The sequence below is a fragment of the Notolepis coatsorum genome (genome assembly GCF_963971535.1).
Source record: "Notolepis coatsorum genome assembly, chromosome: 13".
NCBI lineage: Eukaryota > Metazoa > Chordata > Actinopteri > Aulopiformes > Paralepididae > Notolepis > Notolepis coatsorum.
Genome location: NC_140177.1, coordinates 8,249,758 through 8,272,257, shown reverse-complemented (window position 1 = coordinate 8,272,257; position 22,500 = coordinate 8,249,758). Strand labels below are relative to the sequence as shown.

General features: G+C 50.0%; 1 protein-coding gene across 1 annotated transcript in view; it reads right to left on the bottom strand.

Annotated features, from left to right (window-relative positions):
* The window catches only part of ppp1r9a (protein phosphatase 1, regulatory subunit 9A), a gene marked incomplete at both ends in the record, with an annotated part of 14,308 nt that extends 2,595 nt beyond the window's left edge, over window positions 1-11,713 (bottom strand). The window contains 4 exons of the mRNA XM_084327082.1: window positions 7,566-7,589; window positions 10,067-10,183; window positions 11,083-11,124; window positions 11,687-11,713. Of these exons, the coding sequence (XP_084183208.1) occupies window positions 7,566-7,589; window positions 10,067-10,183; window positions 11,083-11,124; window positions 11,687-11,713 (210 nt within the window). The remainder of the gene's footprint in view (window positions 1-7,565; window positions 7,590-10,066; window positions 10,184-11,082; window positions 11,125-11,686) is intronic.
* Window positions 11,714-22,500: the final 10,787 nt, after the last annotated feature.

Sequence of the window (22,500 nt, the reverse complement as noted above, 5' to 3'; positions counted from 1 at the left end):
TATCTGTGAGTCGGCCTATAGAGCGGGCAGGTTTTCTCCCGGCGTGAACAAAGAACCGAGGCCCATCATAGTCAAGCTGAACAGACTCCAACAGAGAGAAATCATCATGCGGTCGGCTCGTACCAGAAGGGGTACTCTGAGGTTTGGCGATCACAAAGTGGCCATTTTCGAGGACTTTACACCGGAGGTTCAAGCTCAGAGAGCCGAGTACAAGGTGGTCCTGACTAAGCTATGGAGACTAGGCCTGAGGCCCACGTTATTCGCTCCCGCGAAACTATCTGTGTTGGAGAAGGTCGGTGGTCAGCGTTTGTTTTGGTCGTTGGCTAAAGCGAAGGAATATCTCGCGAAGACACTCGAGTCTGTTGCTTGATATCTATGGAGGGTGAGTGACTTGGCGGTTTGGGCCTATATACATTGATTAGGTCGACTATTCACAAACACTTGCTGTCATGCCCAGACATGCTAACTGTCCTCTGCCCATCCAACTAGCGGGGCTTCCCAATGACTTCTGTTACTTGCTAAAGCTGACCTCATGGTCGTACTTGTGTATCGCCTCTTTGGAAGCTAACGAGCTAGCTGAACAATGTACATAGTAGGCTAACGTGCTATCCGGATTCGTCACTAGCTTACGCGCTAGCCTCGGGCTAGCCAGCGGGCTTCGACTATGGTCTGCGCTGAGACATTCGTTAATGGTTACGTATTTTGGTTGCTGTTGCTGTTCAAAGGGACATTGGTTTGCACAGTTCAAGAGTGACCGAGTCCCTAACTAACTTCTGGTATGCTTTTTATTTTTATATCCAGGTTGTTTTGAGCTTTGGTGATCCAAAGTAGATGCCGAGGTCGGTTGAATATGCATAAACAATATTTGATAACAGGTTGGGTCGGGTATGGCTTGCACTTAATGGCTATATGGTTATATGGCTTGCACTATAGCCATTACCCTCTCTTCCTTTTTTTTTTTCTTTCCTATTGTCGCTGTTTTTATGTCATCTATATGCGCGATTTAAATGTGATCCGGTTCTACCTTGGACTAACTACTGACTCGCCTTAATTTTGTTTTGAATTTTCCGTGAGGCACTTATGCTATAACGTTGATACATTAATATGCAGACTCCAGGGTAGATGGTTACAGGTTGATGCTGAGTAATTATATAATAATTAGTGTCGCTGTTTTAAGGGCAATTGAATGAGCAATTAACCTGTGACCCGAACCTGCCTTGGACTATCGGCTGGGATGCTTTAATTTAATTTCGTATTGAATTTTCCTATATGTTTTAATGGCATTTGAATGAGCAATTTAAATGTGATCCGGTTCTACCTTGGACTAACTACTGACTCGCCTTAATTTTGTTTTGAATTTTCCGTGAGGCACTTATGCTATAACGTTGATACATTAATATGCAGACTCCAGGGTAGATGGTTACAGGTTGATGCTGAGTAATTATATATTAATGGCTAATTTTTCCATTATAGCTGTCATGTTAGGGCCAAGGCTCACGTTGGCTCTCGACCGAATATACATAAAATATGTGATAACAGGCTGGCTTAGGTTTAGCTTTGCTTGCACTTTAGCCATAACCCTCTTTTTCCTTTTTCTATTATTGTCGCTGTTTTAATGGCATTTGAATGAGCAATTTAACTGTGATTCGATCCTACCTTAGACTAACTGCTGATATGCTTTGATTTTGTTTTGAATTTTCCTTTTTCCATTTATACTATAATGTTGCAACATTAATATGCAGACTACGAGGTAGTTGGTCACAGGGTTGATGCTGAGTAATTATATAATAATGGCTAATTTTTCCATTATAGCTGTCATGTTAGGGCCAAGGTTCATGTTGGCTCTCGAACGAATATACATAAATATGTGATAACAGGCTGGGTCAAGTTTAACTTTGCTTGCACTTTAGCCATAACCCTCTTTTTCCTTTTCCTATTATTGTCGATTCTTACATAGGTTATGTCATGTCAGCCGTTGTGCCTGATCAGAGGGACTGCTTCAGGGGTGCACTTTAACCATAACCCCTTTTTTCCCTTTCTTATTTTTGTCATTGTTTAATTGACATTGTTCACACAATTTTGCACAATTAACCTGTGACCCGATCCTGCCTTAGACTATCGGCTGGGATGCTTTAATTTAATTTTGTTTTGAATTTTCCTGTACCCATTTGGGCCATAACATTGCGACGTTGAAGCGCAGATTCGGAAATAGATGGTTGCAGGTTGATGTGAGTTATTATTTAATAATGGCTATTTTTACCATTATGGTTGTCTTATGTTAGGGCCAGTGCTCAGGTGGTTTTCGACCGATATCTTTATTGAATTTAATTTTTATTATTATTTGTGTTTATTGGACTAGTGGGGGTTTACTCAAGGGTTTAACTAGAGGGGGGTGGGAGTGGGAAGCGTCTTATTGATCCATGTCTCTAGTGGGAAGTGATAGGAAGATGACCATCCTCAGTGGGTGGGGCATAGGGTGGGGATTGGAGAGTGGGTATAGAGGAACTTATAGTAGGACGGGTGGGTTAGGGTTTAGAGTAGAAGGGGGGGGGGCTGTAGCTGGGGTGGTATTTTTATGTGTTCTATGTACTGTTGTCTTATATATGTGTAAGTGTTCCTCCTCTGAACTCCTGGGATTGACCGTCCGGGCCCGCCGGGATCGGCACCTCTGTACTCAGCCTGGCTGCACGGGTATGTTCTCTACGCACTTATACAAGCTCGACCATGGCTAAATTGAATATTTTAATTTGGAACGCAGGAGGGCTTAACGCCCCACACAAGCGTGCCAGTGTCCTTTGGCTATTGAAGAGGAGAAATATTGACCTTGCTCTCCTTAGTGAGACGCATTTAATGGTAGGTGACGTGTCAAGACTGGCAAATCGGCAATATCACGTTATCTCCGCATCCTCAGCCGATGATAAGACGAAAGGAGTAGTCATAGTTACAAGACGTAACCTTGATATCAAAATCTTGGATGTATGGTCGGACACGGAGGGAAGGATTACTATAGCAAAAGTTGAATTCTTGCATAGGAAGATGGCTATAATAGCATTGTATGCTCCTAACACATTTGATTCAGCGTTCTATAATACAATCACGAAGAATATGTTGGAACTTAATGGATACGCTCTCATTGTGGGTGGCGATTTTAATGCGTGCTGGGATGCGGAGATGGATAGGTCTGGGCCCTCTGAAACGAGCGACCAGAAACGGGCCTCTAAGGCCCTCAGGATGTGGGCCAAAGACACGGGGCTCTCAGACCTCTGGCGCTTATGCAACCCCACCCTCAGAGATTACTCTCACCTGTCAGCCAGACACAAAAGCTTCTCTCGAATTGACTATGCATTCGCGTCCCCTAATATGTTTGATAGTTTCGATGTCTCATTGGTTCCCTTGGCTCTCTCAGACCACAAGGGGATTTTCCTTACGGCAACCTTTGGCAGGCTCTCCGCAAGAGCTCCCAGATGGCGTTTTAATTCGACCTTGCTAAAGAACGATGACTTCTGTTCTGAGTTCAGGAGTAAACTAGCTGAATTTTTGCAGATCAACGTTGGCACGGTAGAAGACCCTAGGGTCCTGTGGAACGCATTGAAAGGATTCATCAGGGGTCATGTCACACTATTTGCCTCCAATTTGCGAAAATCCCGGTCAAAAAAGCTAGAAGGACTGGAATCATTATATGCGGACCTATACGCATCCTTGCAAACTGACTATAATGAACGACTAAACACACAACGTAAGATAGTCAAAAAAGAAATAAACTCCATACTTAAACAACAGTCTGAGTTCTTAATACATAGGACAAGACAAAATTACTATTTTCACGGCTCCAGACCTAGCCATCTATTGGCAATGAAAATACGCTCAAATGATCATTTCTCAGATATCCCCTCGATTAGGACGAGCCAGGGTGCAGTCACTACTGATTCGAAAAAGATCAATGACACTTTTAAAGAGTTTTACTCACAGTTATATAGCTCAGAGGGTAATCTGGATGACTCTAGATTTGAATCGTTCATTGGCGGGCTTGAGATACCCCACATTTCTGAGGAAGAGGCCAAGGAACTGGGGAGACCGATTACTCTCGTAGAATTGAGGGAGACTATTGTTGAAATGCAGAGGGGTAAGGCGCCAGGCTGGGATGGTATTCCACCCGAAGTGTATTTAGCTTTCTGGGACCAACTGGGTCCATTGATGCTCGATATGATCAATTACGCTATCGAACAAGGGGAGTTCTCAAGAGATGTCAATATGGCGTTGATTTCTTTACTTCTCAAAAAGGACAAAGATCCCAATGATTGTGGTAGCTATAGACCCTTGAGTCTTCTCGGGGCCGATTTAAAGGTGTTTGCCAAGGTGCTGGCCCGTCGCCTGCAGAGATTTATGTCTGTATTGGTACACTGCGATCAAACTGGTTTTATCCCGGGGCGTCTGGCTGCAGATAATCTTAGGAGGCTGTTGCATGTAATCGATAACAGTAAAGACAATACAACTCCATCCACAGTTCTGTCTTTGGATGCCATGAAGGCGTTTGACAGACTTGAGTGGTCATACCTGTGGAAGGTACTGGAGGTCATGGGTCTTGGAAAGAGTTTTATTCATATGATTAAAGTCCTGTATGCCTCGCCGTCTGCGATGATACTGACAGGCAAAAACTGTTCCACACTCTTTCCAGTCTCCAGATCGTCTAGACAGGGTTGCCCTCTGAGCCCGGGACTGTTCGCGCTTTCCCTCGAACCTTTGGCTCAATTTATTAGGCAATCGGAGGACATCGTCCCCATAATGGTCAACAATACTCCACACAAAATTGCTCTCTATGCGGATGACCTGCTGATTTTCATGGACGACCCCTCCCGGTCGGCCACAAAATTATTGAGGATAATCGACGACTTTGGTAAATTGTCAGGTTTTAAGATTAACTGGAACAAATCAGCCTGCCTACCTCTTAATGAACTGGCCAAGGCGGTACGACTACCAGCTGATATCCCCATAGTAGAACATTTTAAATACCTGGGCATAGAGATATTCCCCACGCTGAACCAAACTACTAAGTACAACTTCACGGGTACTTATGATAAAATACGCCAGGATCTAGACAGGTGGTCGTCCCTTCCTAACTCCTTACAAGCCCGGGCTTCCATAATCAAAATGAACATCCTGCCTAGGATAAATTTTATTAGCTCAATGCTCCCCCTGCCCCCTCCAATAGACCACTGGCGCAAGGTACAATCGATGGTATCTAAGTTTGTCTGGAATAACAAACGCCCGAGAATCAAAAGGGCTACTACTCAACGTAGGAAACAAGATGGGGGCCTCGCAATCCCTGATTTTAAACTTTATTTCTGGTCCTTTTCACTGAGACCTCTGATGTGCTGGCTAGACCCTGTAGAGGCTGTATCGTGGCGCTCCTTAGAAGCGGCGGCGGTGTCTCCGCTAAGATTGCAGGATGTAGTGTACTCCACTGTCTCTATTGCGAAATGCCGGCTGAGGTATGGACCGATCATAACTCACGTGATCCAAACGTGGCGTAATGTACAGAGGTCGTGTGGGGTTAAATGCCCTTGGCACCTGGACTCTCCAATTTTTAATAACCAGCAATTACTTGTTGGACACAAGCCGGTTAATATTCCTCAATGGCAAAGGAGGGGAGTGCATACTCTGGAGGATATTTATGATAAGAACGGCCTCCGTGCGTTTCAGGACTTAAGAGAATTTTATGATCTTCCCGGCGAGTCCTTCTTTCTTTACCTTCAACTAAGGTCAGCACTGAGGGCGCATGGCGTACCGTGGGCTCAAGCTTTGCAACCACACCCCTTCCTCAGGCTCATAGTGGACAGAACGACATCCAGAGGGTTTGTCTCAGACTTTTATACGCTCTTAATTCAATCCACGTATAAAAATTTATCATTGGATACAATCTGGCGTGTGGATATCCCGGAGTTGGACCCCGAGTTTGACTGGGATGATGTTTGGGCAAATGTGGCATTATCTTCCCGCAACCCCAATCACCAGCAAATTAATTTTAATTACATTCATAGGACCTATCTTACACCTAGGAAGCTATTTGCTATGGGACTGATAACCGACTCTCGGTGCACTTTGTGCTCTCAAAAGGCCACTGGCACTTATATGCATATGTATTGGGATTGCCCACCAGTGGCCCGTTTCTGGAGGTCAATAACGGACAAACTTTCAGATCTGTGTGGCTTAACTATCCCATTCACAGCTGTTACGCTACTCCTGAACGATATAACGACACTACCCGCGTCCGTACAACTGAAAAGGGTTGTCCTAGCGGGTGTCACAGCAGCGAAGAAGCTTATAGCAATGAGATGGAAGGAGCCTGAGAAGCTGACAATGATCAACTGGTCCCTAACTCTATTGGATGTGATTTATCTTGAGATATCCACGGCTCGGGTGATTGGGGTGGGGCAGGCTGGCATTGACCTGTGGTTCGCAGCAGCTGAGAAGGTAAAGACCGCCGTGTGCGGCTGAGCGGGGTTGGGGCGCTTGATCGGGGGGGTCCGGCGGTCTCTGGGGAGGGGGAGGAGGAAATGTCTTGTCTGTCTTGGTTTTTGTCTTGTCCTTCTTAACTTTGGCTGGGGGGATTTTAGGGGGGGTTGGTATTTAGCTATTCTGCGCTATATGTCAATTCACATGCCATCTCCCCAAGGGACTAATATTGGCAGACTGATTGACCTGTCAACCAACTTGGAAGAGGAATTTCTTTCTTCTTACACTTTACCGTCTGCGAGTTTGGCAGTCTTGAACATGTGTAAGGGACCTAGGCTATCTACAGTAAATCTGCGACAACACTCTCATAAACAATCTTTTAAGTCACTCCACTTTGTAAAGGTGGGGAAAGGTTGCCATGTCTTGAAGACCCCTTTTTGTTATTGAAGTAGCCACCTATATTTGATAGGTTGGACGCTGTTTCTTTTTCTTTTTGTCTTATAATTTATTATTCTGTATTATTATTGTTTGTTATTCTCCTGTGAAGTTATGTTTTTTGTTACTGTGGTTATTGTGTTGTCCTGTTTCATGTAATTAATAATAAAAAAAATTTGATCAAAAAAAAAAAAGAATAAAAATACGGACACATTAACTAGACTTGGCTGCTTTGGGTGATTCAAGATTCAAGTGTTTTATTTGTCACAATACTGTTGTACATACACACAAGACATGTAGTGAAATGTATAGGTGGTCATGCTCATGTGCAAAAATACAAATAATAATAATAAAACATAGATATGATACGGTGATTAGGTTCCTAATCCCAACGTTCCTACATTCTATATTAGTACCAGCCACACGTGCTACAGGTCACCTGACGAACATAAAGGTGAATTGACAGAACCAACGAGAAAGGTGTCTACAGTGACAACTGTGTGTACACAGTGTGTTCAACAACACGTCACACGTTCATCTGTGAAAGAAAACCAAGACTCTACACGCTAAGAAAAGGAAACGACAGGCAGACGAATGACTATACGTAGAAATAAGACGAATGAGACAGATTCATGCAGTAAACTGAGCAGCAACACTCCGCAGGGCCTGAGTCTCACCTCGTCGTCTATCATATCCAGACTCTTGGCAGCGAGGGAGACAAGCAGGGGATCAGGTTGTTAGCACAGAAACACACCGAGCCCGACAACACCTCTGTGGTTCTGGATCACTTTTGCACAAGGGTTACAACTAGGGATGGGCACCGAATCAGGTACTTTTAAGGGTACCGACTAGGGATGTCCGATGTTGGCATTAAAATGTAATATCGGAAATTATCAGTATCGGTAAAAAAAAAAAAAAAAAAACATTTACATTACATTTATTTAACCTTTATTTACCCAGGCAAGCAAGTAAGAACAAATTCTTGTTTTATTTATTGTCAAAAGTACGCATAATGTTGTGTTAATTCCACGACAAGAGATATGTAATGTTAATTGCCTGAAATTATTCAGTTTTTTTGGGGGGGGGGAAACCGGTTGATATCGTTATCGGAAATTAAGAGTTGGACAATATCGGTATATCGGTTATCGGTAAAAAAAGCCAATATCGAACATCCCTAGTACCGACCGATTCACGTGAGATCCGCCGGTGCCACATTTCGGTAAAAAAAAAAAAAAAAAAAAAGGGAAACCTATGAAGTGTGCCACACGTTCACGCGCACAATACACACTTACCTAGGATATGACTTGATTCAACAACAAAGCAGTCGGGGCGATGGCAAGCCGAAAACGGTCGCAAGTGTTGTTACACTTTACAAAGCTAGATGCAGACAACGCTCGCTGCGATATTATATATTATATATATATTAACAAATTGTTCTAAATTAATAATAATGATAATAAATTATTTAAAGTTTGGATATATTTTTTTTTTTCAACTGAGGTATGTAGATTACATTTTTAGAGACTAAAGTACCGAAAAAAGCTACCGTTGGGTACCGGTACCGTGTGAAAGGTACCCCAACCCTATAGTTACAACAACACAATATCCCCTCATCCGAGACTTTCTGTAACAACCCTGTCGGAACTGGATGTGTCTGGGGCTCTGACCCGCAGGGTGGGTCTTTCTTGAGAAACCCGAGGTGGTTCCTCTCACATGGAAAAAGAACTACGCGAGCGCTTGATCTTAATTGGGTTGTTTTGTTCTTGAAGAAGAAGAAGATACAATTGGATACAATTGGATTCTGGGAAGCTGATTAAAAGGTAGCCAGGCGGAGGTGGGTTCATCGCCAGGGAGACAAGCGGCGCCGTGTCAAGATGCGCTCATTAAAATGTTCTACGAGAGCGGGATCTCATGAAGACAGAGACACAAAGGCTAATGATGATTATACAAGTTAGAAAAGTAAGCGCTTGGTATTCATGACAGCACATCACTGTTCCCTACATTCTAACAACTAGATCCTTCAAGGTAGGCTTCTGAACCGAACCCTTACCTTAACCTCACTGTTTATAAACCTAACCCTTACCTTAACCCTTACCTTAACCTCACTGTTTATAAACCTAACCCTTACCTTAACCCTTACCTTAACCTCACTGTTTATAAACCTAACCCTTACCTTAACCCTTACCTTAACCTCACTGTTTATAAACCTAACCCTTACCTTAACCCTTACCTTAACCCTTACCTTAACCTCACTGTTTATAAACCTAACCCTTACCTTAACCCTTACCTTAACCTCACTGTTTATAAACCTAACCCTTACCTTAACAGAAGACATTGACTCCTTGTGTTGTGTGTTCTACTCCGCCATAATTCAAAGCATCCTCACCTCATCCATCACAGTCTGCTACGGTTCCACTGACAAACACACCAAACACAAACTCCAACGCATCACCAAGACGGCCTCCAAAATAATTGGCTGCCCCCTCCCCTCCCCTCTCTGGACTCCATCTACACCTGACGCACAGTCACCCGCTCTGGTAAAATAGTCACCGATCCCTCCCCACCCAGCACACCACATATTCCAGCGCATGCCCTCAGGTCGCTACAGGTCAATTTCAACCAGACACACACGCTTCACAAACAGCTTTGTCCCCACAGCAGTCTGAACACTAAACACCCTGGCCTGCCCCCCCCCCCCGCCTTGCACAGACGGGCAAGCATCCGACACTGACTGACACTGTTATTGTTATATGTGACTGTCCTGTATGTATTTATTGTGGGGATTGGGAGGTGGGAGGGGGGCGTTTGATGTTCCATGTCGATGTCCCAGTGCTAATTAACATGCTGTACCGAAAGCAATTACCACCAACCATCGTTGTGTGGCATTAAAGTATCTTGTATCTTGTTAATTGCAGCTCAGGCCTACCCTAAATAATGGCACATTGGCTCTGAACTAGGAAAAACTGCTTGTTCCTTTGACGCCTCCAACACCCTAACCCTCCGACTGACTCCGAAGCTGAAGGATCTTCCTTCTCTCGCTGCACACACTATAATGTATGCATCTACTGTCAGCCGTGTCTTGTTTTGTAAGCTTGTCGTCGCTGTAAATAATGAGGCTAACCTCGGTGTCTCACAAGTTGAACTAAAGGTTTTGAAATGGAATGAAATATCAGAATACCTCGTCCGAGGTGAGAACCAGGGTGTGTGAGCGTCCGGACGTCTTGGCTTCTGTCGCCAGACCGCTGATCTCCACGGAGCTCGTGCTGCTGGCGCTCAGGTTGTCCCCTAGAGGGCCCTGCGGAGAAACACTCGGTAATGACACGGTCTACCATACTTATACTTAGTTCAGGGTCTCAGCTGTCCGTCCTACAGAGGGAAGAAAAGGCTGCAACTGCTCAGATTGCGATTTTCTTGTGATTATAATTATGACTTTAAAGGTGCTATAGATAACATTTTATGTAGAGTAATCATTTAAAAAAAAATACATTATACATCCACAGAGCTTTTATAAAGGTGTGGAATAAAAGTACTGCTTCATTGAATAATGAATTTATAATTTTTAAAATGTTTTGCGGGTCCAAAGTGAATGTTGTTGTTTACATGTTTCAGCCATGTATCCCCTCCTCCCTACTTCCTGTTTCCCCCACTGGATAAATAACATGCTGGTAGTGCGACATCTAGTGGCTGAATATTATATATAGCACCTTTTAAAGTAACAAAAATGACAATAATTAATGTTCTTAATAATATCGAGTTACAGCCTTTTTCAGGATTCCCACAGACATTGCAAAATGAAATTCAAGGACTTTCAGGGCATTTAAAAGGATCCAATTCACTTTTAAATGCGGCACTGAGATCATTGTATTATACTATCTGATAATACTATCTTGGAAGAATGAATCCTGAGTTCAAGTTCAACTTGCAAAACCAATTCTGAGTCAGCCAATCAAACGTAATCACTGCTGGGTCATCGCTCTGATTTAATATTCCATGTTAACTAATCAAACACTTTATTTGTACTCATTTTACGAAATAACTACCAATTATAAAATTCTCAGATCAGGGTGATTGATTTCGTGGCTAAATCCCATTTACCTCTTATGGTTCCAACTCATTTGCCAATTGAGGTTTGATTGAGGTTTGATTGAGGTTTGATTGAGGTTTGATTGGACAAAACAAAAGGTGATACAATACCACGTAATGTGAGTAGGAGAAGAACTGAGGCTGTTCTGAGTTCTGTTCAACACAAACAACACGTGATGATGATGATGATGAACGACCTGCCTGGTGTAATAGATGATCTATTAGATCACATTACAGTATGAATAATAAAAACAACAGGGCTGGCGTCGATTCACTTGCTACCAATTTAAACCGAATTGGTTTGCTAACGGGTAGAGCGTTCAACCTCTAGGATTCAATAATGAACCACAGCGGCTTGTCTGTGCGTGCCCCTCGGCCAGACCACCGCCACGGAAATAGCTCAGAGATCACCGGCCTCACGGACCGACCGACCGCGTCAGCGCTTCCACCGCGGCAGGGAAATAAAACCCCTTATATGAGCCTTTTTTTTCATGAAGTATGCAGACTCTGTCTATCATTTATTCATCCGTGTCCATCTGCCCCGCGCCTGCCACTGGTGCGGACCGCTTCAGTGGAATATTGTGTTGCTAGGGGGAGGAGCCTGGACTGCAGGCAGATTTCACCGTGCCCTTTTTTGGTCACGTCAGCGACTGACAGGAAATCAAACGTAGTCGGATTAGAATGTTTTTATCTTCCGGAAGCGTCCTTCGTTCACCGAGAGGTGGAAGTCAATGGAACACATTTTTGACTTCCAGAGGAAACCACTTTACCTTGGCCTTGACTTTCTCTGGGCTGTCCTCTACTGAAGGCTCTGTAGAACTGAGGAGAGAGAGAGAGAGAGAGAGAGAGAGAGAGAGAGAGAGAGAGAGAGAGAGAGAGAGAGAGAGAGAGAGAGAGAGAGAGAGAGAGAGAGAGAGAGAGAGAGAGAGAGAGAGAGAGAGAGAGAGAGAGAGAGAGAGAGAGAGAGAGAGAGAGGAGAGAGAGAGAGAGAGAGAGAGAGAGAGAGAGAGAGAGAGAGAGAGAGAGAGAGAGAGAGAGAGAGAGAGTGTGAGGTTTCTGTCCTTGCCTTCTCACTCGTTCTGTTCCTTTAACCACCCTCGCTTTGTTTTCATTCATTTTTTCTGTCAAGTATTTCAATTCCCTCGTTCACACGTTTCTCCCCGCTGACGTCATCTGAGACGTCGCTGATTGGTTCTCTCACTTCCCCACGCTTTTCAATCACATTCCCCAGCTGTCACTGCTTTTCAATCAATCGATCCCTCATTATTTATACCCCGTTTTCCCCACCCTAAGTTGTTGGTTCGTCTTGATTTGTCGCTGGATGTTTTTCCCCGTTGCTTCTGTTTCACTGTGCTATTCTCCAGGAATTCCTAGAAGCCTTCGCTTGGATACCTGCTCCGTGGCGCGCGCTCGCCTCCACTGTTGTTCCTGTTCCTTTTACGCAGCTCGTCTGGGTGAGTTTTTCTAGATTGACTGTCTTGACCTATTTCCGATTTTCGTGTGTAACCTTTACACTGAAGTCTACCACCTTTTTGTCAGACAGTCACTCACCCAGCCATTATCGTTTTTGCTCTTTCCTTTATGGAATAATATTTTTGGGATCTTCCACCTCCCACTGTGTATTTACACGAAGATATTATTTCACATTTGGACTGTGTTTGGATTTTTGCTCACTGTGTGTTTACACGAAGATAGTATTTCACATTTGGACGGTGTTTGGATTTTTGCTCACTGTGTGTTTACATGAAGATATTCACTTGGGCAGTTTTTGGAATATTGCACATCACTGTGTTGTTTAACACGAAGAATATAACACCCTGTCCTCCAGCTCGTTTCAAGTCTGCTCTGTCACTGACCCGTTCCCTCTCTCCCTCTCTCGGTCTTGCACAACATCTGAGAGGTCCGCCGTGAGAGTCTGCAGAGCGGTACAGAGGTCTGCTCCTGCTTCCCAAGACTACCCTTCCGGGAGAAGCTGCAGAGCAGCAGAACTTTGCCCCTTGTTCATTGTACCTGTTCTTGTTGACCTGCTTTCCCTGTTTTCACTTATTCTTATTATCAAATAAACAAGCCCTCGAATTTGGCAACTCTGAATCCTACTCTCTTGTGTCGTTAGCGTTTGGGGTCGGTGTCAAACCATAACATTACGAACCAACCATGACGACCCCAGCCGACACAGAGGGGGTCAGAACCGCACTTGCATTCCAAGTCGAGTTGACCAGGGATCACGGTCTCCAACTAGAGCGGGCTGCGGCTGCGGTGCAGAACCTCAGGGACCAGGTCCTGCCTATGCAGGGATCAATGGCCGCTATGGCGGGACAACAGTCCGAGATTCTCGCCCAGCTTAACTCGCTGGGCGACGCCGTTAATACTTTTCATCTCTCACACCCTTCAGGAACATTCCCCGCAGCCCCAGCAGATCTCGCACCTCGGGAACCCCTTCTCTCCGTCCCACGGCTGTTCGACGGTAATCCCGAGGAGTGTGCCACATTCATCATGCAATGTGAGTTGGTTTTCCGTCATCAACCAAGCCGTTTTTCTGCTCATGGGTCCCGAGTGGCTTATATAACCAACCTACTTTCAGGCCATGCTGCCCAGTGGGTCACTTCCTCCTGGGCAATGGAAGCAGATTTTTTGTTCTCCTACCCAGACTTCGTGGCGGAGCTCCGCAGAGTGTTCCACCATCCAGCCCGAGGTCTGGACCCTGGAGCCCGGTTGGGGACCTTCCGGCAAGGGAGCAGCAGGGTGACGGACTATGTCATGGAGTTTCGACTGGCGGCGGTGGAGAGCGGATGGAACGAACCTGCTCTTCGCCTAACCTTCATAAGGGGGCTCAGTGACGCAGTCCGGGACCAGCTCGCTACCAGGGAGGTGCCCGACTCCCTCGAGGAGCTGTTTAGCCTTGTCATCCGTATTGACGGACGCCTCCTGGAGAGAAGGCGCGAGAGGACCCGACTGTCACCTCCTGAAGCACCCCGGACTCCTGGACGCCCCGTCCCCAACACTACTGAGGGTAACAGGCTTCCCCGTCCGGTGCGCGAGGAGGAACCCATGCAGCTGGGACGCTCTCATCTGAGCCAGGCGGAGCGTCAGGCAAGGCTCAGGTCCGGTCTCTGCCTCTACTGCGGAGGTGCGGGACACCGTATCGCCGACTGCCCTACCCGGCCAAAAGATCGGGCTCACCAAGACCCCGGGAGATCCTGGTGAGCCGTTTTTCCCATTCCCAGCGCCGCGCACCACCTGACCATCTGATGAGCGTCACCCTGGCCTGGGGGGACCAACGTGCCACGGTGGAGGCCCTCATCGACTCTGGGGCAGACGAGAACTTCCTCGACTTCGAGTTTGCCACCCAAGCCAACATACCTCTTGAGACCCTTGTGAGGCCCTTGGAGATCTTTTCGTTGGACCAACACCGCCTGGCCGACATCTCTCAACGGACCGGCCCAGTCTTGCTGACCATTGCTGGGAACCACGTAGAGAGGATCCAGTTCCTCATTACCCAATCCCCCCTTGTCCCGGTGGTCCTGGGTAGGCCCTGGCTCGCGCTGCACGAGCCCCACATCGCCTGGGCCTCCGGTACCATCAGGGGCTGGAGCTCCTCCTGTCACGCCCGCTGTCTACAGGCGGCGTCTTGTCCCCCGCCCCGGAGACCAGCTGGTGAGTTGCCCCCGGATCCTTCGTCCATTCCTCCCGAGTACCACGACCTCATGGAGGTATTCAGTAAGACCAGGGCTCAGTCCCTTCCACCTCACCGCCCCTATGACTGCGCCATCGACCTCCGCCAAGGGGCTCCCCTTCCCGGCAGCCGCCTCTACAGTCTGACTGTCCCGGAGAAGAAGGCGATGGATCTCTACATCTCTGAGTCATTGGAAGCAGGACTCATTCGGCCTTCCTCCTCCCCGGTGGCGGCCGGGTTCTTCTTTGTTGGTAAGAAGGATGGGGACCTGCGACCCTGCATCGACTATCGTCAGCTCAACGAGATCACCATCAAGAACAAATACCCCCTACCTCTCATGAGCTCCACCTTCGAGCCACTGACCCAGGCCTCGTTCTTCACCAAGCTGGATCTCCGAAGTGCCTATCATCTTGTCCGTATCCGTGAGGGCGATGAATGGAAGACCGCCTTCAAGACCCCCAGGGGCCACTATGAGTACCTTGTGATGCCGTTCGGCCTCACCAACGCCCCGGCGGTATTCCAGGCACTCATGAACGATGTCCTCCGTGACATGCTGGAGGTGTTCGTGGTGGTGTACCTGGACGACATTCTTATCTTTTCCAGGACCCTCGAGGAACACATCCTGCATGTCCGCCGGGTGCTGGAGCGCCTCCTCCACAATCGGCTCTTCGTCAAGGCGGAGAAGTGCCGTTTCCACTCCAACTCCGTCGACTACCTGGGCTTCATCGTGGAGAAGGGCTTGACCCGAGCGGATCCTCGCAAGATCCAGGCTGTGGAGGATTGGCCGGAACCCACCACTCGGAAGGAGCTACAGAGTTTCCTCGGGTTCGCAAACTTCTACCGAAGGTTCATCCGGAACTACAGCCAAGTGGCGGAGCCTCTTACCAAGCTGACCTCCCCCGCTCTGCCGTTCGACTGGTCCCCAGCGGCACGCGCTGCGTTCCGCTCCCTCAAGAGAAGGTTCACTTCCGCTCCTATCCTGCTCCACCCTGACCCCAAGAGACAGTTCATCGTGGAGGTGGACGCCTCGGATTCTGGCCTGGGCGCTGTCCTATCTCAGCGTTCTCCTTCCGACCAGAAGGTACATCCTTGCGCCTTCTACTCGCGTCGCTTCCTCCCCGCCGAGAGGAACTACGACACCGGCAATCGGGAGCTACTGGCGGTCGTGGCTGCTCTGGAGGAGTGGCGTCATTGGCTAGAGGGTGCCGAGGAGCCTTTTACCATCTGGACGGACCACAAGAACCTAACGTTCATCCGCGCTTCCAGGCGCCTCAACGGTCGGCAGGCGAGATGGGCCAGTTTCCTCAGTCGGTTCGACTTCTCGCTGACCTTCCGCCCCGGTTCCCGCAACACGAAGGCCGACTCCCTGTCCCGGATGCACTCCAAGGGGGCTCCACCCTCTGAGGACCCATCTCCCATCATCCCGGAGGCCCGAGTGGTTGGAGCCATCACCTTGGGCATCGAGGGTGTGGTGAGGCGTGCCCTACGCTTCCAACGTGCTCCAAGCAACGTCCCTAGGAGCCGTCTCTTCGTCCCTGACTCTGTCCGGTCCCAGGTACTGCTGTGGGGCCATACCAGCCGGTTCGCCTGCCACCCAGGCGTCCATCGCACGTTCTCCTTCCTGGCTCGTCGTTTCTGGTGGCCCACCATGCGGAACGACGTCAAGGAGTTCGTTTTGGCCTGCGCGGTCTGTGCCCGCAGCAAGGCCTCTCACCAGGCACCCTCCGGGCTCTTGCAGCCACTTCCCGTTCCAAGCCGTCCGTGGTCACATGTGGCGCTCGACTTCGTCACTGGTCTACCCTCCTCCCAGGGGAACACCTGCCTTCTGACCGTGGTGGATCGATTCAGCAAGGGGGTCCACCTCGTGGCCCTCTCCAAGCTTCCCTCAGCAGCCGAGACGGCGGACCTCCTGACGCACCACGTGTTCCGCCTTCACGGCTTTCCCCAGGACATCGTCTCTGACCGGGGGCCCCAGTTCACCTCCCAGGTATGGCGGGCTTTCTGCAAGGGATTGGGGGCAACGGTCAGTCTCTCCTCTGGCTACCATCCCCAGACAAACGGGCAGACGGAGAGGATGAACCAGAGCGTGGAGTCTGCTCTTCGGTGTGTGGCAGCCGAGAGGCCGGCATCCTGGAGTCGTTTCCTTCCCTGGGTTGAATACTCGATCAACTCAATGGTCAGTTCCGCCACCGGCCTCTCCCCTTTTGAGGCCTCCCTGGGCTGCCAGCCCCCTCTTTTTCCCGCACTGGAGACGGAAGTGGCGGTTCCCTCCGTGCAGGTCCACCTCGACCGCTGCCGTCGCGTTTGGGAGATCACCAGGACCGCGCTGCTCCGGACATCTGAGCGCGCCTGTCGTGGTGCCGACCGGCGCCGGGTTCCCGCGCCGACTTACCGCCCTGGGCAGAGGGTGTGGCTCTCCGCGAAGGACCTCCCGCTACGGTCCTCGGCCAAGAAGCTCAACCCTCGCTTCGTCGGTCCTTTCGAGGTCCTGAAGGTACTCAGTCCGGCGGCCCTGCGCCTGAAGCTTCCTGCATCCATGCACATCCACCCCGTGTTCCATGTCTCCCGGGTTAAGCCCGTCTCCCTCAGTCCCCTTATGCCTCCAGCTCCTGATCCACCGCCTCCTGTGCTAGTGGATGGTCACCCCCAGTGGCAGGTCCGCCGGTTGATGGGCGTTCGTCGGCGGGGCCGGGGATTCCAATACCTGGTGGACTGGGAGGGTTACGGCCCTGAGGAGCGTAGCTGGGTCTCCCGGCAGCTCATCGTGGATCCCGGCTTGATCACCGACTTCCATCGGGCCCATCCTGACGAGCCGGGTCGGCCTGGTCGCCGGGCGGCTCCCGTGGAGGGGGGGGTACTGTGAGGTTTCTGTCCTTGCCTTCTCACTCGTTCTGTTCCTTTAACCACCCTCGCTTTGTTTTCATTCATTTTTTCTGTCAAGTATTTCAATTCCCTCGTTCACACGTTTCTCCCCGCTGACGTCATCTGAGACGTCGCTGATTGGTTCTCTCACTTCCCCACGCTTTTCAATCACATTCCCCAGCTGTCACTGCTTTTCAATCAATCGATCCCTCATTATTTATACCCCGTTTTCCCCACCCTAAGTTGTTGGTTCGTCTTGATTTGTCGCTGGATGTTTTTCCCCGTTGCTTCTGTTTCACTGTGCTATTCTCCAGGAATTCCTAGAAGCCTTCGCTTGGATACCTGCTCCGTGGCGCGCGCTCGCCTCCACTGTTGTTCCTGTTCCTTTTACGCAGCTCGTCTGGGTGAGTTTTTCTAGATTGACTGTCTTGACCTATTTCCGATTTTCGTGTGTAACCTTTACACTGAAGTCTACCACCTTTTTGTCAGACAGTCACTCACCCAGCCATTATCGTTTTTGCTCTTTCCTTTATGGAATAATATTTTTGGGATCTTCCACCTCCCACTGTGTATTTACACGAAGATATTATTTCACATTTGGACTGTGTTTGGATTTTTGCTCACTGTGTGTTTACACGAAGATAGTATTTCACATTTGGACGGTGTTTGGATTTTTGCTCACTGTGTGTTTACATGAAGATATTCACTTGGGCAGTTTTTGGAATATTGCACATCACTGTGTTGTTTAACACGAAGAATATAACACCCTGTCCTCCAGCTCGTTTCAAGTCTGCTCTGTCACTGACCCGTTCCCTCTCTCCCTCTCTCGGTCTTGCACAACATCTGAGAGGTCCGCCGTGAGAGTCTGCAGAGCGGTACAGAGGTCTGCTCCTGCTTCCCAAGACTACCCTTCCGGGAGAAGCTGCAGAGCAGCAGAACTTTGCCCCTTGTTCATTGTACCTGTTCTTGTTGACCTGCTTTCCCTGTTTTCACTTATTCTTATTATCAAATAAACAAGCCCTCGAATTTGGCAACTCTGAATCCTACTCTCTTGTGTCGTTAGCGTTTGGGGTCGGTGTCAAACCATAACAGAGAGAGAGAGAGGGAGAGAGGGAGAGAGAGAGAGAGAGAGAGAGAGAGAGAGAGAGAGAGAGAGAAAAAGGAGGTTAATGGACCGAACTGAACTGAATCATTCTCTCACGGGCACAGGCAGACAAATGGGCAAACTCCAAAAACAGTCATTTGTGTGTGTGTGTGAGAGAGAGAGAGAGAGAGAGAGAGAGAGAGAGAGAGAGAGAGAGATGGGGGAGGGAGGGAGGGGGAGCATTTTTCCCTATTGTTAGGTTTTAGTGAGTTTTTCCTTACCTTCGCGTGGGGTATGTCTGGGAGTGCTTGCATTCTTTCATTTATTTGCATTTATTTTAAATGTGTTGGACCTTATGGTGTTCTTGTTCTGTTCTTGACTTATTGTTATGTTTTCTTCTTGACTTGTTTAAAGAAGACATGTACGGCCCATGGGGACATTAACGTGTGTTGTCGGGCCTTGTAAATAAATTTTATTTGATTTGATTTGATTGTGAGAGAGAGAGAGAGGAGAGAGAGAGAGAGAGAGAGGATCAGGAGAGAGAGAGAGAGAGAGGAGCAGAGAGAGGAGAGAGAGAGAGGAGCAGAGAGAGGAGAGAGAGAGAGGAGCAGAGAGAGGAGAGAGATAAAGAGGAAGAGATGCAGACAGGTAGATGGGCAGACAGAGAAACAGTAGAAAGAGTGTCCGAGCGAGAGAGAGAGAGAGAGAGAGAGAGAGAGAGAGAGAGAGAGAGAGAGAGAGGGAAGTGACCTCTGTGTGACCTCAAAAACATAAGACTCCCAGCCGTGTTTCTGTCTGCTTTACCACACAGCTTATACCCTCCTCTCCCTCCTCCTCTTACCCAGGGTCCAGAGACCCTCTACCCTCCTCTCCCTCCTCCTCTTACCCAGGGTCCAGAGACCCTCTACCCTCCTCGTCCTCCTCCTCTTACCCAGGGTCCAGAGACCCTCTACCCTCCTCTCCCTCCTCCTCTTACCCAGGGTCCAGAGACCCTCTACCCTCCTCCTCTTACCCAGGGTCCAGAGACCCTCTACCCTCCTCTACCCTCCTCCTCTTACCCAGGGTCCAGAGACCCTCTACCCTCCTCGTCCTCCTCCTCTTACCCAGGGTCCAGAGACCCTCTACCCTCCTCTTCCTCCTCCTCTTACCCAGGGTCCAGAGACCCTCTACCCTCCTCGTCCTCCTCCTCTTACCCAGGGTCCAGAGACCCTCTACCCTCCTCTTCCTCCTCCTCTTACCCAGGGTCCAGAGACCCTCTACCCTCCTCTTCCTCCTCCTCTTACCCAGGGTCCAGAGACCCTCTACCCTCCTCTCCCTCCTCCTCTTACCCAGGGTCCAGAGACCCTCTACCCTCCTCTCCCTCCTCCTCTTACCCAGGGTCCAGAGACCCTCTACCCTCCTCTCCCTCCTCCTCTTACCCAGGGTCCAGAGACCCTCTACCCTCCTCTTCCTCCTCCTCTTACCCAGGGTCCAGAGACCCTCTACCCTCCTCGTCCTCCTCCTCTTACCCAGGGTCCAGAGACCCTCTACCCTCCTCTCCCTCCTCCTCTTACCCAGGGTCCAGAGACCCTCTACCCTCCTCTCCCTCCTCCTCTTACCCAGGGTCCAGAGACCCTCTACCCTCCTCGTCCTCCTCCTCTTACCCAGGGTCCAGAGACCCTCTACCCTCCTCTTCCTCCTCCTCTTACCCAGGGTCCAGAGACCCTCTACCCTCCTCTCCCTCCTCCTCTTACCCAGGGTCCAGAGACCCTCTACCCTCCTCGTCCTCCTCCTCTTACCCAGGGTCCAGAGACCCTCTACCCTCCTCTACCCTCCTCTTACCCAGGGTCCAGAGACCCTCTACCCTCCTCGTCCTCCTCCTCTTACCCAGGGTCCAGAGACCCTCTACCCTCCTCGTCCTCCTCCTCTTACCCAGGGTCCAGAGACCCTCCTCTCCCTCCTCTTCCTCCTCCTCTTACCCAGGGTCCAGAGACCCTCTACCCTCCTCTCCCTCCTCCTCTTACCCAGGGTCCAGAGACCCTCTACCCTCCTCTCCTCCTCCTCTTACCCAGGGTCCAGAGACCCTCTACCCTCCTTCTCCCTCCTCCTCTTCCCCTCCTCTTACCCAGGGTCCAGAGACCCTCTACCCTCCTTCCTCCTCCTCCTCTTACCCAGGGTCCAGAGACCCTCTACCCTCCTCTTCCTCCTCCTCTTACCCAGGGTCCAGAGACCCTCTACCCTCCTCTTCCTCCTCCTCTTACCCAGGGTCCAGAGACCCTCTACCCTCCTCTTCCTCCTCCTCTTACCCAGGGTCCAGAGACCCTCTACCCTCCTCTTCCTCCTCCTCTTACCCAGGGTCCAGAGACCCTCTACCCTCCTCTTCCTCCTCCTCTTACCCAGGGTCCAGAGACCCTCTACCCTCCTCTTCCTCCTCCTCTTACCCAGGGTCCAGAGACCCTCTACCCTCCTCGTCCTCCTCCTCTTACCCAGGGTCCAGAGACCCTCTACCCTCCTCTTCCTCCTCCTCTTACCCAGGGTCCAGAGACCCTCTACCCTCCTCTTCCTCCTCCTCTTACCCAGGGTCCAGAGACCCTCTACCCTCCTCGTCCTCCTCCTCTTACCCAGGGTCCAGAGACCCTCTACCCTCCTCTTCCTCCTCCTCTTACCCAGGGTCCAGAGACCCTCTACCCTCCCTCCTCCCTCCTCTTACCCAGGGTCCAGAGACCCTCTACCCTCCTCTTCCTCCTCCTCTTACCCAGGGTCCAGAGACCCTCTACCCTCCTCTTCCTCCTCCTCCTCTTACCCAGGGTCCAGAGACCCTCTACCCTCCTCGTCCTCCTCCTCTTACCCAGGGTCCAGAGACCCTCTACCCTCCTCTCCCTCCTCCTCTTACCCAGGGTCCAGAGACCCTCTACCCTCCTCGTCCTCCTCCTCTTACCCAGGGTCCAGAGACCCTCTACCCTCCTCTTCCTCCTCCTCTTACCCAGGGTCCAGAGACCCTCTACCCTCCTCTCCCTCCTCCTCTTACCCAGGGTCCAGAGACCCTCTACCCTCCTCGTCCTCCTCCTCTTACCCAGGGTCCAGAGACCCTCTACCCTCCTCTCGTCCTCTTACCCAGGTCCAGAGACCCTCTACCCTCCTCTCCTCCTCCTCTTACCCAGGGTCCAGAGACCCTCTACCCTCCTCTCCTCCTCCTCTTACCAGGGTCCAGAGACCCTCTACCCTCCTCGTCCTCCTCCTCTTACCCAGGGTCCAGAGACCCTCTACCCTCCTCTTCCTCCTCCTCTTACCCAGGGTCCAGAGACCCTCTACCCTCCTCTCCTCCTCTCTTACCCAGGGTCCAGAGACCCTCTACCCTCCTCTCCCTCCTCCTCTTACCCAGGGTCCAGAGACCCTCTACCCTCCTCTCCCTCCTCCTCTTACCCAGGTCCAGAGACCCTCTACCCTCCTCTCCCTCCTCCTCTTACCCAGGGTCCAGAGACCCTCTACCCTCCTCTCCCTCCCTCCTCTTACCCAGGGTCCAGAGACCCTCTACCCTCCTCGTCCTCCTCCTCTTACCCAGGGTCCAGAGACCCTCTACCTTCCTCTTCCTCTCTCTTACCCAGGGTCCAGAGACCCTCTACCCTCCTCTCCCTCCTCCTCTTACCCAGGGTCCAGAGACCTCTACCCTCCTCTTTCCTCCTCCTCTTACCCAGGGTCCAGAGACCCTCTACCCTCCTCGTCCTCCTCCTCTTACCCATGGTCCAGAGACCCTCTACCCTCCTCTTCCTCCTCCTCTTACCCAGGGTCCAGAGACCCTCTACCCTCCTCTTTCCTCCTCCTCTTACCCAGGTCCAGAGACCCTCTACCTCCTCTCCCCCTCCTCTTACCCAGGTCCAGAGACCCCTACCCATCGGCTCTTCCTCCTCCTCTTACCCAGGGGGTCCAGAGA